The sequence below is a fragment of the Convolutriloba macropyga genome, chromosome 1 (genome assembly GCF_964194025.1).
Source record: "Convolutriloba macropyga chromosome 1, txConMacr16.3, whole genome shotgun sequence".
Lineage (NCBI taxonomy): Eukaryota > Metazoa > Xenacoelomorpha > Acoela > Convolutidae > Convolutriloba > Convolutriloba macropyga.
Window position 1 is genome coordinate 86,795,198 of NC_134468.1, and position 25,017 is coordinate 86,820,214.

Here is a 25,017-nt window from a genome sequence, read left to right on the forward strand (position 1 = left end):
GAAACAAAAAATTATCACATGAACAGATTTGACTTTGAAATTTAAACCTGTTCGTTTATTGTATATCAATTTAGCAAGTTATAGAGATACAACCCTTTCTTGTAGTTTCTTTTATTTATTTAGTAAAAATTGATGAAATAAAAAAATGAAAATTCAATTTACTTTCAAATTTTTATCAGCAATGCATAACCCTGCATATCAGTGCAAATTGGCTCATATTACCCAAAGTTTGAAAGACAATTAACTTTAATATCCTCCTTTCATTCGCACAATTTTTGTTGTACTATTACAATTTAAATTACACCTGTGACCTGAAGTTTTAATTGAAGTTAGCCATTGTTTAATTTTTGATAAAAATCTGATAAACGGATTTCAATTCTTCATCTTTTTGAATTCACGTTCTTGAGGTCATAGTTCGGGAAACAAAATGCATGAGCATTGATATAAGCCCAAAATTAAAAACAACTGTTTGTGCTACTGTTACCCGCCCTGCAACTCTCTGTCGATGATGCAGCAGATGAAAATTCATTATGTGTACTCTTCACCAATGAAATACCGAGAAGATTGCAGGCGCTTTTATATGAAGCTTGACGCATTTTCACATTCAGACTCTTAGATTAATAAACTGTGCGTGTCTTTGACTTCAGTGTTGTAAATGATTACCACCGTATTAATTAAACTTTATCTTAAATTCTTTTCCAGAGTCTAAGTGTTTCCTAGAACAGCAAAACCTAGACTCAATAGTTCAAACGCAAAACTATTGATACTATTTCAACTGATTCAGAAACTACCGGACTTAACTCTATTGTTTTGGATGATGGACAATCTTTTCGTCCCCTACAAAAAACACCATTTATCTCTGCGAAACAACAGATAACGACGAAAACGACTCAAAACCAATCAATTCAACAGAAACTCATCCAAATACATACCAATAAATCTAAACAATTTCTTACCCATAATACCAGATGAAAACAAAGAGATTGCACAGACAGCAATGAGATCAATTTGATGTCCAGCAAATCAAACTAAATACATCACAACAACCTCAAGAATCACAAAAAAACCAACAAAACGTACAGTTTTTAGAAACACGAGTTTAAACTTCAGCTGGTCTATTAAGTCCATAGAAAATTCAGGCAGTCAGAAATGCTCCCCTGTCATTTTATGTACAAACTGCTTCAACAAACACTTTTTCCTCTAGCAGGAAGAAATAATAATTTTTTGTGCTCGTAATTAGGAGCCCCCGTTCCAATGCAACAGTTTCAAAGGCCAACAAAATCTGTCTTCTTAAACTTTATCACAGCAAACAAGATTAGGCCCAGAACAAACAAATTTCCCATTTAATTAAAACTGCAACCTAAAACAGATCACAATGATCAAAACTCATTAGTTTTTGCACAACAATAGTACAAGTAATCTCATTTACCATTCGAAATAATACAAATCGCAAGCTCTCTGCCCAGAATTTCAAGAACCTGTGACAACCAACAGTAAAAAACACAAGCACAAATAATTTTAGAAAAAGTTTCGCGGGAGAGCAATTCAAAAAATTGAAACAAGAACAGAACAAACGGCTAAAAAACCATTTGTTAACAGTACGTCAGACGTCAGAATTACTCAATTGAAGAATATTCTAGTCAAAGCGTTAATTGACGTAACAAGAAGACGTAATATTCAGCAAGAAGACATAACACGATCGCATTTTGACCGACACAAGGCTCAGTCAACCTCAACAATTTCAAAACCCATAAATAAAAATAATGAAGATGATGATAATCTCGCAAAATCAGACACCGTATAATGTATAAACATCGTCAGACATGAGTACTCAAATTACTTAAATTTAAATGAACACAAATCTCCCCCCCCCCCCAAAAAAATATAGAAAATGCTCTCAATCAGGCCACAGTGTCTCAACTTGCTCCAAAAATTGATCAACTCATTCAACAGATAAACCAAAATCTTCAAAACAGATTTTGTATCTATACATGAAAGCATTTCAAGGCCTACCAGATAAACAATGAACCTCAATTGATATCACGGGTAACCCTTTGCCCTTTGCAAACCACTCTCGAGGCAATAGTAGAGAATGCAGTGACTACTCTCACCATAGAAATAACGCAATAACGCAATTTTGTTAAGCACACGACAAAAAGGCATCTTTAGCCATAAGAGCTGCACAGACTTTTTTTTGTTTTGACGCAACAGAAAAATTTGGAGTATTACAATCTGTAAAAGTTGCTGATTTTACAAAACAAGCTCGAGTACCAGCACAATATTCACAGCTACGCCTACAACACCATTTTTTTTACGACAACTTCTCTAAAATCGGCAAAGGTTTTGTACTACTTTGCCTTGATTCTCTGAATCTCACCAATGGCAGCTGGCTGTAAAACACACCTATAACCTAAAAAGTTTATTGAGATAGACTGCTATTATATACAGATAAATCTCCTCAGGTTTTTCGATGTTTCATCTGGAACGGTATTTCCAGTTTCACATGCAGGCACCAAAAATTACAAACCACCTACACGAAAGCAAACAGAAGGAAAACAGTCCTCCTCAGCACTCAGAATGGAAAATGTATTAAATATTATACACAGAAAAATTTTTAAAAATCATACATGAAAGTCTCATCGCCAGAACACAATATCTCTGATACAAAGAAGCACGCAAGTACTCGACCTACCGCAATCCATGATTATCATGGCTCTCTATTGTCCAAACAACTTTAACCAGTTTCTAAGTCCCTCCAATTGGAAATTATTCAATAACCTACATGAAAGTCATCGCAGGCAAATTTTCTTCTAAAAATTTTTCAAATGGTACTGGTTCAGATTATCAGGAAACCACAAATTTGTTCCAAACTATCACGTTTTTATCATGTATCAAACATGTACTGGAATATAACTCATAATTGTTTTAGTTACACCCCGGAAGATTGAACGGAAAACTCGAACCGACTCCTTTCAACAAAAAACTCGAACAACTAGATTTCGAACCGACTTTTTGTTGTTGAACTTTCAACTTTCTGTTGTTGAAGGCTCAGATTATTCTCCCATCTCCTGGATCCCATGAGACGTGAGATGCGAAGCTCTGCGTTTTTCACAAGAGCACCATCCTGTAAGCAGTCATAATCAGCTCCCTCCTCAACCTATTCATGAGTGAACTCCCTGCCTTCACCAGCTTCCTCCCCTTCCATGCACGCAACGGTCGGACTCCCTCTTGTTATATGTAGCCATCCAAATTGTCCTCAAGGAAATCAACCTCAACCTACCACTCAGACTCCGGACTTGGCGCCAAGGCCGCTTGTTTTGTTTCCGCAACCTTCTCCATCAACTACCCTTTCCAGGGCTGATCAGTCCAATCTTTCCCTGAAACTGTGCTCCCCAACATCGGAACCTCCAGACTGTTAGGATGCCATCTGCTTATCCTAAAAATGCGAGGACATTCCTGACTGCATTACCCTAAGAAAATTACCCGGCTCGAATACTCCATGGGCATTCCCAGAGCCCAAACTACCAAATCCTATTCCTCGGCCACATCTCTATGATTGACCATAATCAAAAGGAAACTATTCGCAAACTGACCTTTCGCGCCAAAGATAACAACCTCAAAACAGACAGTCAATCTAGGCGCAGGTGTCTGAACAAACACCCGAGGAAGAACTCTTCCCCGTACTACATGTACTACTCTTCCATTATCAAACCGTAGTACTGCGACGGCATAGTGTATGCATCAAATCACTGCCGTATACTCGTCCCTATGGAGAATTTGAGATGCGTCAGGGGAGGCGCCACGAAAAATATATAGAATCATCTCCTTGTCTCTACCCTAAAGCCATTGTAGCCTGTCATGATCGACATTGGAAATTCCTTGAGTTTTTCACTTTCCACAGAATCGCGCTCCTCATTTCATTTTTGATCATAGATAACGAGACCCGGTTCTCCTCAACAATCCGGTTTCCCCACAAAACTCAAAATTTCTCTCTCTCTCTCTCCCTCTTGTTACGTTTTTCATGTTTTCTCTTTCTTCTGTTTCCTCTTCTTTGCTTAATTGCCTGATTACGAACCTTTCTTTTTCCTTTTCTTGTTTTCGCTGGTGGGAACTCACAGTGGAACAAGTTAAATTGAATGAGCAATCCTTAATTGCTAAATAGTTTGCTAAGCAGCACGTAAGATTTTAAATCCTTTTTAGGAAACAGCATAATTAAAGAGATTAATTGAACTCTTTGTACCACTGACGAAGGCTACACAGCTCTGTTCTTCTCTCTCCATTTGGGACAAAAGCCTCTCTGCAAAACAATCGAGACACCTGGCAACTGCGACAACGGACAAGGACAGGACGTTACCGGCCGAAGAAAATGCAACTGGCAAATTCACTGATCCCACAGAGGTCTAATTGTAGATCATTTACTGACAATATAAGTCACCATATCACTCAACAGAAATACACTAAACAACTTTTCAGCTGTTCTACAACTGAAATTATCTGTAAACCCCAGATTGATGCAGCAGACAAAAATCCGTTGCATGTATTCTTCGCCAATCACAGATTGAGAAGACTATATTCGCTTTTATATGGAGCGTGACACCCTTTCACATTCTTATATTTAAGTTTTATACCCTTTTTGTTATTGAATTTTGTGTTTCATTTTCTTACTCACGTAATAATTAATGTTTATCTAAAATGTTTTCTTGAGCCAATTAGTCAGGCAGAGCTTGATAATTATCTGGCGCGCAGAAATAATTGGTTTGAGCCCTGTAAACTTTAATGTTATAAAAAGAACTCAAACAGGGTCCGCCTGATTAAGAAATTTTTTCTTTTTTATGTTATAATATTTGCATTTTTAAATTTGTCGGATCGTAAACAGCCAGATATACGAAATGTTGACAAATTCCAATTGCTCCATCGAGTTTTTACTGAAAGACTTCAAAAAATCAGTTTATTGCCTTCTTTAGCAAAATGCTTCACACTTATACTGGAGTTCTCAAAGTTCCTGCTATCTCTACATAACCGATAGAAGTTTCCTAAATTTTGAAGTTTGTAGGGAGCAAACCACCAGATGGGTGCCTTAGACATGTTTGTGGTGGTTTGACATTTCTTTGTCATCGAGTCATGTGCTTCCTATTAGCAGGTGAGAGAGAACAGCCTAATGTAAATTGTGCATAAGATAAGCTTGACATAGGCTGACAAGAAGCTCTACTTGTTCAACGTATACTTGGCTAGAGAAATGAAGCCTTGAGGAACACGAAAGCACGTGAGAACGGGTTATAAAAGATGCCAAATTTCGAGAGCTTAAGACCAGTTGGTGTAATTGGGTAGCACACTAGGCTTGCAAATAAGAGATACTGGGTCGAATTTAATACTGGTCCATTTTCACAGTAGTTACACCTGCTTAGAGCCCCGAAAACTTCCTTCAACTGTTCCGAAAAACGTAACATTCACTGTACTTGATGTGGGTTTGTACGAGATCTGGGTCTGTTTGTCATTATAATACCTCATCTCGTCGCAATGTGTCACAACACGCTTCCTCGACCTCATCCCCCCTTCCCGCCTCAGCCCACTCCTTCCATACACATGCTCATAAAATTTTTTGACAATTTGTTCCGGTGGGGGGGGGGGGAGTTTAGGGGAGGGGGCTAGATCTCATGAACTATTAAAAAGAAAGCTGCATTAGTTCAACTCGTGGTTTTACCTGTTATTGGTAATATATCCATTAAAACGCATGTCTTTATAACGAGACTACTGTTGTCTCCTTAATTATTGTTGTTTGTTGTTGTTGTTCTTTTTCGGCTAGTGGCACAATCGGCCACAGAAACTTCTAGTGTTGTCGTTGCACATGTCCGAGCATGCGCAGTAGCGTGTGGCCGCATAGTTCCACGAATGTCGTCCAGCTCCTTTCCAGGGTCGCTCCGGCTCGAAGGGGAAGCAGTCACCTGCTTTTCCTGCACACAATAACAAAATCTTGAAGGTCTACAACTTGTTAAATTCAAAATTAAGTTCAATTTAAATTCATGATTGACGTTAGAAAAAAACAGCCTACCACGAGGGCTTCACAAAATCAGATCAAAGCTCTTTTCTTTTTTTTATCGGAATGATCCGAAAAATTTTCGAAAATGATCGGAATCTGGTGGAAAAAGCACAAATGACGCGAATTTGATTTTTAAAATGCTAGCAATAAATAATTAATTTTCAATTTTAACAACCCAGGAATTATAAAATTATAGTTATAAATTATATGAAATTATCGCCATTTAATTTTAAAAAATGTCAGGAACAATTCGAAATGAAGTCGAAAAATAAATGCAAAATGCGAAAAAATAGTATCATCAAATGTACAAGTTTGTTTGGTGTGCCGGAAGGGGGGGGGGAGCGTTGGTGGGAGGAGGGGAGGAGAGGGGGGAGGGGGAGACTAGCCTCTTCTTGGGAGTGCACATCTTGAGCAGTATTTTCCGTTGAGGATTCTCAACTTCTCTGTCAGGTCAGCTGTGTCCACAAACTTCTTGTTTCTCGCTATGAAATCTTTACCCGGTCGATTCTCTTTCGGAACTGAAAACGAATAAATGATAAAAGTGAAAAAAAAAATCATGAAGTTACCTATGAAGACGTTTGACTATTGAGATATTCGTCAACATTATCAATATCAAAAAAATTAATTAGAACTGGAACCAATTAGGTAACATAGTGAACTGTGCTCATTCGCCGAGTTGATTCAGTTTTCCGTCTTTTAGGGATGTTAAGATCTCGAAGGAAATTTGCAAGAATCCTGCACCATTATGCACAATCTTGCAAAAATTGCATGCAAGATCTTGCAATTTTAGCATCCGTTTTCCATAAATCTTGCACGATTAAAATCCAACTTTAGCAAGATTGACATTCGATAAACAACCAAAGGGCGAGAAAAAACGTATAAAATGCCTCAAAAAACCATAAAAAAAACAAACTTAGCCGGCAGATTGCCGAAAACAAGCCGCGATAGACTCCATTACGACGTAGAGGTATACCCAAATCGTCACGGGCAGATATGCCCGATGCGTGTATCTCGTGTTCGTTTTTACTATGTTAATACATTGAAAATAGAACAATATTGCGGAAAATAGCTACTTTTGCAGAAACCGGCAAAATGGAAGGGAAATTAGCAACCCGTGTTCGCAAAAATGTCCCAATCCTAGCCGCGAAAAACAAGTACAAACTTTGTAACCTACTTTTCGACTAACTTAATTACTACTTATTTAAATAAGCCTAACTTATTACTATAAGTAGTACTTTATTACTACTTATAGTACTTTGTTACTACTTATTACTATTTATTAGTACTATTTATTATTACTTATTAAAATCGGCTAGTCCCATATTGATATAAAAAATCTTTGATGTGCAAGAGATTTTCCGGAAAAAAATCAGTTTTATTAAAAAGCTTTATTAAAGTGCTTATTGCATGTTCAAAATGCGCGCGAACAATAGATACCTTAATTGAGTGGAAACGTGCTACAAGACTTGTAACCTACTTTTTGTTCCGAATGTTTTTTTAATTCGCAAAATTGTCGGAACCCCTTTTGCGAAAAGTATGATACAAAGGACGTCTCCTAATTTCGTTCATTGTATGTATCTAATTTTCGAGCCAATTTCCTTAAGGCAGAAATTTTGGGGTATACCTCTGCGTCGTAATGTCTTGTGGCCTTCCACATGAAAAAAACACAGAACCAAAATAATTGCTGCAAACTTCTTTTGAGAGCAATTAAAAGACTACTAATGGGAAAAACTTTCTTATCTTAGTCTGTTCAAGATACACACGGCCTCTATTGCAAGGCTGCAATTGACTCAAAGAGCAAAGAGACAACTTCTACCCTTTACAAGAAAAACAGAGCCGTCGAATCGCAGGAATTAAGCCGCGATAGTTGCTTGTGGCCTTCCATGAATTGGAACAACTAAAGAAATAAGATAGACAGATTGACCACCAGTCCTTTCATAGAGCACTAAATATTGTGGTTAGGTTCGGACTGAAATTTATTTCAGACTAACAATTACGCTCTATAAGGACAAATTCCTGATGGAGTTTTTTCAAAATTAATTTTTGAAATCAATAAATCGAGAATCTCTAATAGTCAAGAGTTAGGGCATATATGTTTGGCACTACTTTAATGAACACTATTGATCTTTAATTATTAAAATTTCACAAAATTTAAAGGTCATTAAGTGATTTTAGAAGTCATTGTTTGAGTGAGGTAAGTCACGCAGTTGACCTAAAAGCAGAACAAATGACGTCACGCACACAAACTTTAACTGCAATGTAGTAAAAGTCACTGCAATTGAAGAGGTCAATTTCAGGAAGACTCAAGAATCATCGATGGAGACGACGATTTAAAAATATAGCCGGTAGAAAATCGACAACAACTCGAATCGTCGTGCATTATAATCTCTAAGCTAACCTTACCGAAATCAGAACATCAAAATAGACAAGAGAAAAAACAAAAGTAGCCCAACAAACCACATTAAAGTGTTTTAAAAATGCCTACAACTTTTTAGGTGCTGGGGGACTAGATGGGGTGGATGGGTAGATAAGTTGGGGAGGTGGGTAGTGCTGGGGTAGTTGCGGAGAGTAGGTGGGGGTAGCTAGGTGAAGGGGTGCGGGGCGGTGGGGGGTATGTAGGTATTGAGGGGGAGTAGATAGGTGGTGGGGGGTTTGTGCGGTGTAGTTTAGATAATTAAAGGAGCAACAAAAGATCTCAAAATGACCTCTTCGCCTTGAACATTACAAGCAGTTCCTAATTACTATATATTAGAAACGAAGCTACTGTTAAAGTCCAATGTTCAAAAACAGAAGTCAACAATCAATAATGGATGTAAATGCTCGAACAGGCAGAAGACAAAATTCAAATCATGAACAAACTTGCTTTCTGCTAAAAAACCTGTAGAATCTCAATACTCCTCTTCGAGTCGTAAAAACTACGATGTCCGCAGCAATAATGGCTTTGCGGCTATCATTAAATCCAAACAATAGCATCATAAAGATACTATGAAAAAGGTAGTTTCCAATATTTCCACTTTGTTTTCATGTTGAGAGCCTTTACAACCACAGCGGCACTATTATAGTTTTTGTGCAAATTAAAATAACAGTTAATCTTTGTTGTTTTTGGCCAAAAAGTCAATACAGAAGTGTAAAGAAACGAAATTGGCTGTACAGAATTATAAAAGACATAAAATCTACTGTCAAAAAATAAACTGTTTTAACAGGATTTGCAATCATGCATAAAAATGTGTAAATCAAAAAGAAACAAACGTCCAAAATTCTTCACTGGTACTCAGATTGGGTTAGAGTAACGATGTAATTTTACGTACGTGGGTGAAGTGATTCTAAGTATTTTTTTTCAATCTGTCTCAAAGTACACGCAGCTATATCACCCCAATTTTCTGTTCAATATGAAAGATGATGCGCTCAATTGACTGCGAGGAAATTTGAAGAATCTTTAAAGAAACCATTCATTTAGCAGGATCTTGAATAATTTGTATTTTTCTAAAAAGATATTGCAAAATTAGCATCTTTGTGCAAAAAAAAATCGTTAAGACCTTTCCAGGGACATCAGTACCAATGTTTCGCTGTCAATATGTGGAGACAGGAAAACAGGGCTAGTCAGGCTATACAACCATCTTAAACAAAGACCAAGATAGAGCTGTCAGCAGAGTTCAGCGCAATTTTAAATACAGAATTTCAGAGCATTTCTTAGATAATTTTCTTTCGATTCATTGGTCGCGGAGGTCCTTTTCGAACAATGGTTTAAATAGCTGGACCACTTATAACAACAAAAATATTGATATACTGATATTTAACAAATTGTAACGACAAACTTGGAAAATAAGTTTACAGCGGTTTTTCTTTTGTATTTTTTACTGTGTTTATTTATGTATTTATGCATTTACGTGTTTATTCATGTATTTTTATATGTATTTGTTTGTTTTGTGGCGGAAAGCATTAAAGCACATTAATTCCCAAAACTTTACGCAAGTCATAGAAAAAGTCAGTAGTAAACTCGCCGGAAATTGGACACAGTCTCGTTGCAAAAATTAATCCAAGTTTTACGAAATTTTGATGGAACAATTATTCAAAGCTTACACAAAAAATTGGCCGCAAATCATAAAAAAGATTACCGATAAATTCAGCGGCAAATTTACTAAATGTTTCACGAAAGCTTGGCAACATTCATATCACAGAAAAAAATCCAAGATTGTTATAATCAAAATTGGATAATTGTTGACGATGTTATCGCTGTTTGTGCCTTATCTGGCTAGGGTTCTTGCCATGCGCTCTAACCTGTCTTGACAATGGGCGGGTCTTCGTCCACCCCCTGTTCCAGTATCTTAGTCAGTCTGGCCAGTTCCTTCCTCACACAGGATGCGATCTCCAGAGCTATGGGCAGGTAACTCACGGCACCCCCAAAGTGCTTCCTCGCCTCGTCTATTCCCAATTTGTAAACCTAATCAGAGTAACAGGGTTTAATACCCCAGGGTTTACTCGATATATTGCACCTAAAACCCAGAAATTAAAAAAAACTATGTGTACCTTATTTGAACCCCTTGGTTATTTTTATAAAATAATTCACGAGAACTAGAAACTGAACCTTAGTTTTTATTGTTATTATGTTTAGTTATTCAAGGGAAAGATGTAGTATGTTTGAGTTATAATATTAGAACATGTAACCTTAACCTTGGGGTTATTCGAATTTTCATGTTTGAGAATTTAAAAAAAAAGCTTGATTTGGATGTAGCTAGCTTTAATTTTTTTGAGAATAGGCTCACATTGAACCCCCTCCCCCAGTTAGCTAGCTTCTTTTTCAGCCATTCAGCGCGAGGAAAAGGAAAATACGACTTAAAAATGCATAAAGTTTCCGCAAAATTTATGACACCATTTTTTATTATCTTTAATTGACAGCAAAAACTATAAAGACACGTTACGAATTGATATCATCAGTTTTTTTTCACAATACTTTACTTTTTCAGCTAGAATTGTTATTTTTTGAGAGCATGTAAAAAATGTTAAATTTTACTAATTGGTTTCAGATTTTTTTACCTGTTGGTATGGATAGTCAACTCTGAGGTCGAAGAAGTTGAACCTTTTCCCCAGGAAGTCCCTCAATCTGGCAAGGAGACCTTGAGCCACACTGGTGTCCAGGTTCTTCCTCACCTGTGCTGTGAATGTCCGGTCGAAGTAGTCCTGTAGTTTCTTGTAATAGTCCTCGAAAAGTTGATGGAGACACAGAAAGTGACGGGCGGTCCTGTTTTAAAATATTGACGATGTTTATTTGTTTATTTGTTTGAAGTTGTGACGTAAGATTAAACAATGGTACAGAGATATCAAACAGAAAATTAAATTCTAAAAATCAAATAACGACAATTGAAACATGCATTTGATATCCAGTCACGAATTATGTGTTCTTTGTTCCGACCCCACTTGTGGGGGGGGGGGGGGGGGGGGATTATATACTCAAATGGGTTTTTTTTGTTCAGACAATTTTGACCGATCGATATATTCATCGTAGAGAAATGTGAGTGGTATAATTAAAAAGCTGGTCCAGCATAGAATTCAAAAATTAAAAGATTTTTTGATTTTTGTTTTTTTTTTGAGGAGTTATCGTGAATTGAAGTTTCGTGTGAACACGGCATATTTGTTCACAAAAAATAATATTTCAAATTTAAATTTCACACCGGAAAATGAACCAATTTTGTTCCTAATAAATTAAAGGCGATAAAAAGACCAGTTCTGGTCTCATAGAAAAGTTCACTATCAAAAAAAATTCGAACTCCATTTGAGAGCTCTTTTTTTATAAAGATTTTCTTTTTTTTTTGCTTTTTTGAGTCACTTAGAAACAAGTCACTTTTCATATCAAGGGTCTGATAATGACAAACCTCCTTTACAGTCAAATGAATCCCGATGAACAAACAAAATTGTTTTCAAGGAAAAGCTCATGTTTTTTTGAGTTTTCGTAAATTTAAATGAAATTTTGAAATTCTTTTTGAGGTTTTACTAATTTTTGGAGAGTTATGGCGTGAAATCATTGACTAAAATTGAAATTTGTTCCGTAATCAGCATTAGCGAACATATCTAGTGCTTTGAGTTGACAGCTAATGGCTGTTAAGACTTTAAAAAAAATTTTTCGAGAATTTTTTTTAACATTAACCGATAAAAAACTTATTTTCGTGAACTCTTAGTCAGTCTCAGTATTGACAGGACCCACTTCCTTTTTACTGCAACTAAAATTAATCTGGTTAGCGGATTTATCTTCTAAATATTGGTAATATGACTTCAATGACACAAGATTTCAAAAAAAAAATATAAAAAGTTTTTGAAATCTTATCGCATTATCCAAATATTTATAGCTCCCATTGGCTTAAGGAAAACTTTCAGTATATCACATCACAGATAAAGTCTTTATAGCTCCCATTGGCTTAAGGAAAACTTTCAGTATATCACATCACAAAGTTTTCATACTAAAGCTTATTGTTTGAATGGCTTCGACGCTTTCTTCTAGCACTTTTCTACTGAATTTTGGTTATTGCCTGTTTTTGTTGTCGTTTTCATAGTCATAAGACTTATTGTGATAATTTATTGATTATTTATGCATGACAAACATCCTTTTTCTCCCGTCGGTTTATATCTGAGCGTAGTGATTGACCTCCGTTGAAAGCTTTTGAGTTTAATGGCTGTTAGGACTTTAAAAATAAATTTTCGAAATTCTTTTTGAACAGTAACCAATCATAAACTTTTCTTTCGTGATTTGTTAGTCAGCCTAAGTACTGAAAGAATCATTTTTTTTCTGCTGCAGCCAAAATTAATCTGATTAGAGGTTTTATCGTCTACCTATTAGTTTTTAAACTTCAATACCACGAGATTTCATAAATTTTTTGGGTACCCTTTCTTATTTTTGGAGCCTATTGAAATCTTGTCGCATTATCCTATTACCGATAGTTCTCACTGGTTAAAAAATACGGATCATAGGTAAATTTTGAAAGAAAAATTTATCATTTAAATTGCTTCGACCCTTTCTTCTGGCTCTTTTCTACTGAAATTTTGGTTTTTTCCTGTATTTGTTGTTATTTTCATCGTCATAAGACTTATTGTGATGTCTTATTGATTACTTATACTTGACAAACAACCCTGGGACTCCCATTGGGGTATATTTAAGCGTATTTATTGACTTCCGTTGAAACCTATTGAATTTAATGGCTGTTAAGACTTTAAAGGCAATTTTTCAAAAAATTTTTGTGAATATTAACCAATCTTAAACTTTTTTCTGAACTGTTAGTCAGTCTCAGTATTGGCAGGACCCACTTGCTTTTTACTGCAACTAATAATTATCTGGTTAGTAGTTTTGTCTTCTAATTTTTGGTATAATGGCTTCAATGACACAAGATTCCAAATTTGTTTCAAAATTATTCTTGGATATTTTCGTATTATTGGTTATTTTTGAACTCTTATCACATTATCCAAATTTTATACACAAAATCCAAATATTACTCTAATCCCACTGGCGTAGAGAAGACGTTCAGTGGTTCACAGATAAAATTTTCTGCGAAAAGCTAATGATTTAATTGGATTCGAAACTTTCGTGCACTTTTCTTCTGAATTTTGGTTATTGCCTGTTTTGTTGTCGTTTTTATAGTCATAAGACTTATTGTGATGTTTTATTGATTATTTATGCATGACAAACATCTTTTTGCTCCCATGGGGTTATATATGAGCCTAGTTATTGACCTCCGTTGAAAGCTTTTGAGTTTAAAGGCGGTTTAGACTTTCGAAATTCTTTTTGAACAATAGCCAATCCTAAACTTTTTTTTCGTGAATTATTAGTCAGTCTCAGTACTGACAGAATTATTTTTTTCCTGCTGCAGCCATATTCTGATTAGCGGTTTTATCTTCTGCCTATTTTTTTTAAAAAACTTCAACGCCACGAGATTTCATCAACTTTTTTGGGTACACTTTCTTATTTGTGGATCGTATTGAAATGTTGTCACACTGTCCTATTTCTGATAGTTCCTACCTAAGGAAGACGTTCAACGGATCATAGATAAAATTTTCAGAGAATAGCTAATGATTTAAATTGCTTCGACCCTTTCTTCTGGCACTTTTCTACTGAAATTTTGTTTTTTGCATATCTTTGCTGTTGTTTTCATAGTCAATAACGTTTTGTACGGTCTTATTGGTGAAACATCAATGGGAAACAAGCTTGTTGTCCCATTGAGGCACAACTTATTGTTTTTACTGGCTTCTATTGAAAGCTAATGAGTTTAGTTGCTTTGAGTTTTCTTAAAAGTTACGTAGTTCTTATGTATTTCTTCATATTAGGCAATTTTTTGAAGTTAAATTGATTAAAAAAAGAAGAAATCGATTGATCATAAAAATTAGTTGAAAATAGAAAATTTATAAGTGAAGTGTTCATTTTTTAATGCCCTCGACACTTCTCGCTCAATTCCTTTCTTGAATTAGCTGTTTTTGCTCTTTAGGTATTATGTTGACAGGTCTTATAAGCTTGTAATTGAGGATTGAATGAATGATGTTACTCGAAGCAATCAGTTTATAGCGAATAGTTTTTAGGATTATGGCAAACATTTTCAATTTTTTTCAAATTTTCAATCTTTGTTTTTCTTTTCTTCAAATTGTAATTTATTTTCATCAATGAGAGGTCCCATTTAATTTCTTGTATTTCAATAAATACATATCTGCTGATAATAATTGTCACTGATGTTTTGTTTATTGGACAAAAAGCGTTTTTTAAAAACGTTTATTGAGTGGTCAGTTTTTGTGCTTCTGTTTTTCTTCTGTCAGAACAATCGCGTAATAACAGATCCCGATGGTTTTCAAATGTGGCCCAAGTAAATCTGTCAGTATAAATTCCTCAAACAATTTAGTAGAAACAACATTTGAATTAAAAATACATAATATTCAGATCATAGCTAATGATTTTAATGGTAGCAATAGTTTGTGCTTTCGCAAATCGTTTGTAATTTTTGAGTTTTTCTTATGTTCGTTTCTATGGCTTAGTTTAACCAAAGACAGGTCTTTTTGGTTTTGTTATAACTTTTTGTAATTCATCAAGGATTATTTAAATAACAGCTAATGATTTTTAAAACTTTTAAAATTTCTTGGTTTAAAAAACTTTGATTAATTTTTGAATTTCGGCTCATTGTTTGTTCTCTTTGACGACTTGTTACCTAGTCTCATTAAGAAAACTTTCCATCTGCTGTTTAGTTAAGAAAAAGTAAATTAGTGTAGTTGAGGTTTTATCTGATTGCATTTTGACGTTGTTTATTAGGTGCTTTAACATTTAGATATTGAGTTTTTACCGTTAATTTTTTTTAGTTTTGCTTATTTTGTTTTTTTTTCGCGTAGTCTTTTTTTGGCAGATCTTGTGAGCGCTGTAATGAGGCATGGCATTATGTAAGTCAGTTAGTAGTTTTGATGTGAAACGATTTATTGAAACTCAAACATCAATTTTTGTCATCTCTTCATTTGGTTGACAATTAAGTCAAAATTGTAGATGAACTCGGGTCGGAACATCATGTGCGAACGCACATTAACGAGCCTCCTTGTTATATATATATATATATATATATATATATATATATATGTATGTGTATATATATATATATATATATATATATATATATATATATATATATACACCTCTGTTCAAAAATATGTTCAAAAATAGCTCGTGCAGCGGGGGCATAAATACGCCGGGGGGGGGGGGTATAAGCCCCCCGTTGCACGAGCTATTGAACCGGGGGCATCAAAGACCTCTTGGTGGGGGGGGGGAGGAATGGTGCTCGTTACCTGAGTTGCACGGCACTAATAGAGTTCTGATCCAGCAAATACTGTTCGACTTGTTCAATGTGTGTGATTTCTGCAGTTCCACTCATAGACCCCCTCTGCATCTGGGTCTTTCTGGCCTCCTCAAGTGCCTGGGCAAACACTGTCTGCTGCTGGGCAAACTTCTCATAGTCACTTGAGATCTTGTGGAACTCTCTCTTCAGTGTCTCAATGTCGTCATCTCCTGATAATTGTCTGAAAATTTAAAATACATTTTAATAAGAAGAGGAAATACCGAGTTTTTCAAATTGGTTTTTGATCTGTGCATTTTGCCCAGGTTGAGACGAACAATTTTCAGACGGAAGTGACCTCTGATCAGACCCAAATCGAACGCACACTGTGTCATTCCAGAGCAAAATTACAGGGTCTTTGAAACGGTTCGAGCGCTGCAAAGCATGATCAGAGGTCACTTCGGTCTGGAGAGGGAAATTAAAAGATCTCTAATTTTAATGAAGTTCTCTAATTTTAATGAAGTCTTTTCTCTAATTATAATGAAGTTATCTCTGCTATCACTTTTTCGTAGAAACGTTTTGGATGGCAATTGGACTTCCCGATTATTTATTTGCTAACTCATTTTTTTAATTGAGTACTCTTTTAGATTACAGTTGAGTATTGGCGACCTTGAACAGCGACATTTATGGAATTTTCTGATTAAATCTTACAAAGAATTACTTTGAGTTTTCGATCTATGCTTTTCATACAAAGAAAAAGGTTTCCGCTAAAGGTTTAAACTTCAAAGTTGCTAATTTCTTAATAAAAAAAGAACCAGAAGGTGTAAAAAATTAAGTCTTATATCAAATTTTTGCATAGTCAGATTAATCCAAGAACCTGCCTAAACTGTCATCATGACATTAAAAACTACGTTTCTTTGTGAATGTTAAGCGTCCATTTTTTGCACAGTATTCTCTAGCGACATTTTTAATTGAAGTTTGAATGAATACATTTTGCAGTTAGAACACATCATGAGTCGTGTCCGGATAAAACAGTCACAAACAAAACAATCCCAAATTGCAATATATTCCCAGACAAAACAGTCCCAGACAAAATAGACCAATTAAAATTTTGAAACAATTGTAAATATAATCTACAAACAATTAACAAACATAATCTATCAGTCAAGCTTCAGAATGCATGGTTTTTAAATGATAGGAATTAGGACTAAACCAAATTGCTTCAAGATACATTATTTGGCAAAAACTATGTTGTAATCAGCTTAGTTTTTGTTGAAAGATATACAATCATAGGAATAACTTAAGGGGCTTTTTTGTTGATTGATATGCATATGTTTGACACTATATTTAGTTTGAACTATTCTGGGACTGTTTTGTCTGTTTTCTTGGAACTATTTTGTCTGGGACTGTTTTGTATGGAAATTTTTAACTATTTGGGACTGTTTTGTCCGGGACTGTTTTGTCTGTTCACCATCATAAATCATTGATGGTGCTTTAAATATTTAATTCAATATTGAGCCTTTCAAATACGGCTCTTACCTCTGCAACTAATTGATTAGGAATTTTCACTTTTTTGGAACTGTTTCACGAAACAAACCAAATTGCTCAAAAAGTGAAATCAGTTTGCTATGTTTAAATCATTTCCTCTCGAAAAAAGAATGATTTAATACATTTATTGTCCGCTTCATTTTCTGATCTGGTTTGAATTGTAGGTTTCAGCAAAATTTTTTGCAATGAATGGCATCAAGTTAAGGTTGACATCAACTGTTCAACGTTTTTTCTGCTGTAAACCTTTTTTTACTCAAGCCTTACTTTTTAATTTTTTCAACTCCTACCATTTATCTGAAAATACGCTACCATACGCTACCATTTATCTGAAAAACTTTTGGAGAAATGTAAGGATAAAATGAAGAACAGTGGATAGTTGTATTTATCTAATTGAAAAGTTTCCAAACCGCTGCAAAGTCTGTGCTGGCACTTATAGGACGGTGATAAAAATACTTTGTTTAGAATATGATAACCTTTTTTTTAACTTTGAATGAGGTGCCATTGGGTTTCACCCTTGAATAAAAAACTAGGATCAATCCTCTGACTTAATATCTAAGTTAAATTCAAAAACAATTTTTTTATTGAAATCCCTAGTCAGACCGGTTAAAGCTCTGTAATAAAAACTTTTCGAGAAAGAAATCTTGTCGAAAGGTTTATAGAGAGCGATAAAATCATGGATGATTTTGATAAATAGTTTGGAACACCGTAGCAGGTGTTTACTGCGCATAATAAAACAAGTCTAGAAGTCAAGCATTTTAAGCAATTCAGAGTTCAGAGAGTTTTTCAGAAATTCAGAGTTTGGATCTAACATTTTGCCTTGACATAGCAAAAAGTGACATGATCAAACAGCAATCGAAGGCTCTCTCATGTGAAAGCAGACGGTTTTTTTCTTGTGTGATAAATGATCACAATGAATTTTTGCGTCAAAAATGTGTTTCGGATAATTTTCCTCGTGTAAGAAATAAATACACAATAATTCGTGTGAATGAGCGTTTGAAGAAAGTTGCCGATTTTCATATGAACAGTTTCCGCAAGCTGTTTTTTTCAGTTGTTCTCTTCAAAAGTCATAAAATTAGTACGAAATTGAGTGATAAACAGTTTATGAACACTTAGTCTGGTTTAAAAGTGGATACGCCAAAAGTTACGTCACAAGAGATTGGATTTGACCGGTTTTCTGACATATACGACAATAACAAAAATATACAGAATTGAAATATATTCCCACTCACTGCACAGACTTTTAATCTGAACAGCTGCTAACTTACATGTACATAGAATGATGATTTAGTGGAATTATATTAGCTGCCTGGGCACGTTTGTAGCCCATAGTTGGCCCAGAAAGACCCAACCCCGCACTTGACCCAGCCGAACTTCCCACACATCCTATACCTCCCCAGTTGGTAGGACTGGAATTGGGTCCGGCTGATGAGGCAGAACCCCCCGAAGTACCATTGAGTCCAGGACAGTCTGATTTGGTGCAACATCTAGTGCTGGCAGAATTGTGCTAAACAGGGAATCAGGCTTCCTTCCAATCCATGGGTACCCGGTCGAGACATTTTGCAATTATTTCAGAAATGAGCGGAAATGCGTTGAACTTCAGCACGAAAACCTTACATAATAATGCGCTGAAATGTGCTGAAATGCGCTGTAATTTTGTAAGGAATGCGCTGAAAAATTTAGCACATTTCCGAGCATTTCGTACAAAGTTCCAGCGCATTTCAGCACATTGCAACGCATTATTATAAAAAGTTTCTACGAAAATTTAGTGCATTTCAGCGCATTTCTTACGAAGTTTGCAAAACAATGCAAATCTATGAGCACTTTGAAAACTGAAAACACCTTTTTTATGTTTAGCCAATGCTCGAATCTTTACTTTTTTTCCTTTTCTCGTCTTCTGATAGCAATCCTTGCAAATTATATGCTTCATCGTCGCAGAAAGTCTCAGAGAAAATGCTGAACACTGAGCTTTTTATCGGAACGTCTTTTTTGACGTAGATGGCACACAAATATGTAGGTGATGTTGTAGTGGTTTTTGAAGGTAAGCGAACAGATAAATAAGTTGAAAAAAAAACAGTTCATATTTTTATCCAGCTTTTCTTAGCTTATTTTTGGGGTTTTCAACGATTCATAAAGGTCATAAAGATGATCATATTCGAAGCATTTTTCACCATTTTTGATATGAAGAAATTCACAAGCATTTGAACTATCCATATCTGAACTGAGATACGTTTATGATTTCCGATTGAAATTTATGAGTAGTTATATAAATCTATTGCATCGTTTTTGTCGTCACTATTGCATCGTTTTTGTCGTCACTAGAAAAAATTAACTCGAGAAAAGCCTAGAAATAAAAATTTTGTCACCAATATATACAATGCTAAAATTATTGACGAGCGCGAATATCAGTGTCAATAATTTTCGCAACCAGCTGCAGCATTGTTCATTGTTAGTTAGTATAACCAATTTTCATGGCTTAAAATGTCATCATTATCCACAATTATTGATTCTGCTCTTCATATCACAGTACAAAACATACTCAATCCAATAAAACGTGTCAATTAGACAGAACTGAAAGCCTTATTTTTTATTACTCGAGTAAATGTTCCCGATATTAGTAAAGGTGGATTCAGAAGATAAAATTTAATTTTCGTAGCGCTTTTTTTACTATGTAAAAATATATAGTGCTTGCTAGCAAGATCAGAACTATATAAAAGCCATAAACGGGGGAGCGCTATATAACCGCCTGAACGCTATAAAACCCCTAAGGCAGAATATTTCTATCACAATTTTCATGAAATTCTTGCAATATCAAGTTTGACAGTACAATTTTCGGAAAGAACATTTCCGCCAAAAAATGAGTACAAAAAGGCCGTTCTGAATCCATATCGACTAAAACGAAATTTCTCCTACCAATCAACATTCTGTTTGGATTTACATTCAAATTGTGGGCTACTAAACAAAAAAGAATGTCACGACCCATGTTTTAATATTAAAATTCTGTGTTTGTGTGTGAGAGAGAGAGAGAGTGAGCAACATTGTCGGTCAAGGAAAGCAAATCAAATTTCTCATCAAATGCATAAATGATTTACCACTTTGCGTTGGAAACGAAGACTGTTCGATTACGATGTATGCAGATGATATAAACAAAGTCTTGCAATATTGATTGAATGATTTCGTTACAACAGGTTTATTCTAAACATAGAAAAACTGTATTGCTTCAATTCTGTGAAAGAAACAATTTTGGTAAGAATCAAATCATATGGTTTGATAATTCTGAATTCACATTCACTGATGTAATCAAATATTTAGGAGTCGACATGGATTCACAATTGAATTTCACATTTCATATCTCACGAATATTTAGAAAACTGGCAAATTCGTGTGGACTTTTGAAGCATATTTAGAACTCTTGTGCATAGAGCCCGTTATATCTTATGGTCTCCTTGTTTATGGATTTACAAAACAAAAATAACTTGCAACCAATTTTCCTTATACAAAAACGTATAATTGGTATAATTTTCAAATTTTCAAAATTTTACAGCACCGCTCCCCTTATGAGAACAGATTTACATTTTCACTATCCATGATTTATTCATGATGCAATTACTACAATATGCAACAGACAACAAAAGTGCTTTCTCTTAGGCTGTCAAAATAAGTACTAGAAGTTCTAAACTGGATCTATTTGAACAAAAAAAGCATCGGAAGCAAATTATGAAATTGCCGATTGAATATCAATCTGTAAAGCTTTTAAATTGTTTGAGAAAACATGGAATATGGGATGCTGACCTCGGTAGTCAGTGTCCTGACTTGAGAAAAAGCGTGTAGGAGTATAGTAAAAAAAATTCCATAGAAGGAAACTCGGATTTGGATTCTCTGAAGTGAAAAATTATACTGAGTGAAGTGTGCCACTTCTCTGTTCTAAAGCATATTATAATGCTTTTTGTTTTTTATTTATGCAGTTGTGAGAATGAAAGATAAAATCATGAAAGATATTCTCCTTAGCCAGCACAAAAAAATTTTTCTTCTCAAAAATTGAAAACATCCCTCACTATGGTCTATCAAGCCTATTTTATTTTCAGTTAACACTAGTGACGAGATGCTTGCCACTGCTTTCCGCGGTCATTGTCCCCGTTATTGGTTCTATTATGATGTAAAATTTTCCAATTTCCTTGTTAGTTAACAATGTGTCAGTTAGAGCGAATTGACAGAACGCCGAATCCATTGTTAAGCACAGAAAAGTCCTTCATAATATTAATTCCTGATTAAAACAATTGCAAGGTTTGTAACTACCATATCAAATCTGCAAATCTGTTAAAAAATCGATATAGTAGAACTTTGGATTAAATAATTATAGATCGTAGAAATGAGTGGCGAAATTCAAGCTAGAGGAAGTTAACAAAATTTCTGGTTCTCAATTGTTCAAAAAGGTTGAAAACTCCGAGATTTTTAGGTAAATAAAACACAAACAAAATTACTCTGGTTTGCGCTATTTGATCAACTAAACTGGTCATATAGCCCTTAAATTAAAAAAAGTCTTTTAATCTTTTTCGATCTCCGGCTACCAATTACGGCTGGTTGCGGCTTTTAGATGCATTAAAACAATACTCTGCAAATGTGTATTATCTGCTCTGTTTTTTTTAAGCAAAAGTTGTCTTTCTTTTTTAATGGCTGAAATGTTTACTTACATAATTTTTAAAAATGGCTGTTGCGTGTCCTATAAAAGAACAATTTTACTACACATTAATCGATTTTGAAAGGGCCCATGAGAAAAGTTTGACCCAGGAGAGGGCCCGACTAGAATTGGGGTAAAAAAAATTGGGGTAAAAAAATTGGGGTAAAAATTGCACTATGTAATTGGGGTAAAAAAATGACTTTTTAGTTTTCATAAAATCAGCCAAAAAGCTATATGGCTGCCTACTAACTGTGTCACAGTAGATGCCATGTGGGTTAGGGAGTCCACAGTTGTCAAAACCACTCACAACTGTCGAGGCAGGCACCCCAAACTTTTCCGCTGGTCTGTCTCGACACCTGGATAAATTATTAATGTGCTATGTGATAACAATGGCGATAACACAGTGATCAAATTCACGGGCTCAATCTGATCCGATTTATAAGTGGTGAATTTTGAATTTTGGATTTCTATTCATATATGCATACTTGATAAATTCAAACTTTTGGACTTCTATTTCTGAATGCATACTAAATAAGTGTAATTTTTTGAACTTCTTTCGGTAAATACAGTTTGATATGCAATTTTTTGGGTTTTTTTCTCAATTAGGTACAAATTTTTGAATGAAGATACTTAGTTATGCAAGTGATGTTAACTCTCATTGCGCATTTCCTTCAACTTGGTTTGTGAACGTAATAGTGATTATATCAGTACATTCTACCAATTTGACAAAATGCTCAACTTGCCGAAAATCCCAATGAAATAATATAAAATAAAAAAATCTCTCTACTCTTTAAGTTCTATAAGCGGATTACGAAAAAACAGCTGGCCGCACACGCATGTTTTATCACACTTATCAGATTTTAAAATTGCTCTCTTGCTCGGCTGTCATAGCTTTATATCAAGTCACTATCTTAGGCATGGTCATTGTAATTAAATAATGAAGTTATATGCAAAAATGATATCAAGAGTGTAAAGTTTTGGCTATTTCTGGTTGTATTTGAATGGTTGTGCTTTGTGCTGCCACGTTAAAATTGTTTTACACCGTATAACGACTTATTTGACAGTTTTCTGAAGAGTCAAGATTTTTTTTAAAAAAAAAACCAAACCGCAGAAAATATTCAAATTAGCTAACCCTGTTGTCCATCAAGAATACTTTTTTGCAACATATCAAAGCATTTTTTTACTTTCAAGTCAATTTTGCTGCCATACGCCTGGCCATTCAATCTTAATAACTATTGATGTGAAAAAAGTAAATTAGTTTTATGTCATAATTAGATCTGTTGAAATTTGGCTACATAAAACGTTATTGTAACAACACAGCTGTCCTATGAGTTAACTCCATATTTTGCGGAAAAAAAGAGCTTACAAGACTCAAAGATACTATCTCCAGATTCTCCTGCAGGCATGCCACGGTTTCAGCAAAGCTTTGCTGAAGTAGAAATTTTTTTATGTTGATATAGCAGAATTTGTTTCAATAAATAACATGCCGCCTGGTTGGGCGACCCAAAGAGTACTTTCTCAAGATCCAAATACGCTGGCCATGCATATAAAAACACTGGTAATTCTTATAAACATAAGAATAAAATGCAAATGGTAAAAAGGCAATGTACAAATAAGAACATTAGGTTAGTTATTCAAAAAACTGGACCTTACATTAGTAATTACAAGGTGAATTTTTTGTGCACAATTTTCATGTGCAACGTGAATTTTTACAAGGTAACTAAAAATTAAAATTAAATACTATCATTGACATCTAGTATATCACTAGCTTTAGGTACTTCAAAAGATCTTTCCAAAATTGATCTTTCAATTTTCGTTTCAAAGACGTTCTCGCAATTTTTTTAATTCTGATATTCGGAGGCAGACTTTTAAAAATTGATTGACTTGTGCAACAAGAGAATCATCTAAAATTTTCCTAGTCTTTCTCATATCAAGAATAGCTTTCCTTAACCTGTCAAGTTGTTTTATTTTCAAGGTAGATTTTTACATTCAGGAAGATCGTTGATGAGTACGCAAAAAAAAATAAATTACGCAACAGTACTTTATGAGCAATGAAACTGGTAATGTTTTATGATGAAGTTCAAGATCTGCGGACTAATCGTACTTTCTATTATTAAAACACGTTTTAATTTCCCAATTCGATTGTTTTTCCAAATTTGCAACAACAACACAAGTTTTGGTATTGAGAACCCGACAGGCTGAATTTTCTATATGCGCCGTAATTGTTTGATTTCTCAATTTTAAAATTTTGGATGAAATTTTGTGGTAAAGTAAGGTTTTTTGAAGAGACCTAGAGCCAAACAATTAATTTTTTTTAGAAAGTTTTGTACATGTGTCCTTTTTGCAGACCTGTTTGGTCCATTTGATGCTTGATTAATCTGAAAAGTAAAGTTTGTCGGTCGTTTAGTTTCTCATATAATAATTGATGCTTCAGGGTCTACTTGACCATAATCGTAGTTTATATCATCAGATTTCTGGGAATTTTTAGCAAATCAATGTCAATTTTTATCATATTAAAATTTAAGGGCTCAGGAAGAGTTTGGTTCAACAGTAGCCTCACGAAAAATTTGCGTAGCTGATTTCTGGTTTGTTCTATTTTTTCCGCCTATCTATTTCCTGCTTTTTTTCTGCAGCAGTTGTCTTATAGAATACATGGTCACCTAGAGTTCTCCTCATTTCCATAGTAACCAGGCACCTCACTTCAAAAAACTTTCATTTGAGTTTCGGCATGTATCAAACCATGAAGAGTGCAATCTAAGAAATAAAAAGAAAATTTTCAATCTTTGAACTGTTTGTCTGAAAGTTTTATATAAACAAATATTTATACAAATATATATATATAATATATATTATATATATGTGTGTGTTTATATATACATAATATATATTATATATATATAATAATATGTTTTAGTTCATGATAATTGTAGCTTATAACTTGAGATTTCTGGGAGTTTTAACCAATTCATAGTCAA

At 34.7% G+C, this 25,017-nt stretch overlaps 1 protein-coding gene across 1 annotated transcript; it reads right to left on the bottom strand.

The window, feature by feature from the left end:
- Positions 1-5,662: 5,662 nt before the first annotated feature.
- Positions 5,663-22,568, bottom strand: LOC142353512 (uncharacterized). The gene is made up of 8 exons (XM_075405801.1): positions 22,528-22,568; positions 22,293-22,398; positions 18,633-18,871; positions 15,833-16,063; positions 11,072-11,276; positions 10,316-10,478; positions 6,424-6,555; positions 5,663-5,951 (listed from the first exon to the last, which is right to left on the bottom strand). Exons 1-8 carry the CDS (start codon positions 22,566-22,568, stop codon positions 5,800-5,802), a joined length of 1,269 nt encoding a protein of 422 aa, XP_075261916.1. The 3' UTR covers positions 5,663-5,799.
- Positions 22,569-25,017: the final 2,449 nt, after the last annotated feature.

Coding starts and splice junctions, on each gene's coding strand:
- LOC142353512 (XM_075405801.1), bottom strand. CDS start 22,568: ATGCATTCAGAAATAGAAGTCCAAAAGTTTGAATTTATCAA. Junction 22,399..22,527: donor CAAAAGTTTGAATTTATCAA/GTATGCATATAT, acceptor TAATTTATCCAG/GTGTCGAGACAGACCAGCGG. Junction 16,064..18,632: donor AATCATCATTCTATGTACAT/GTAAGTTAGCAG, acceptor TTAAATTTTCAG/ACAATTATCAGGAGATGACG.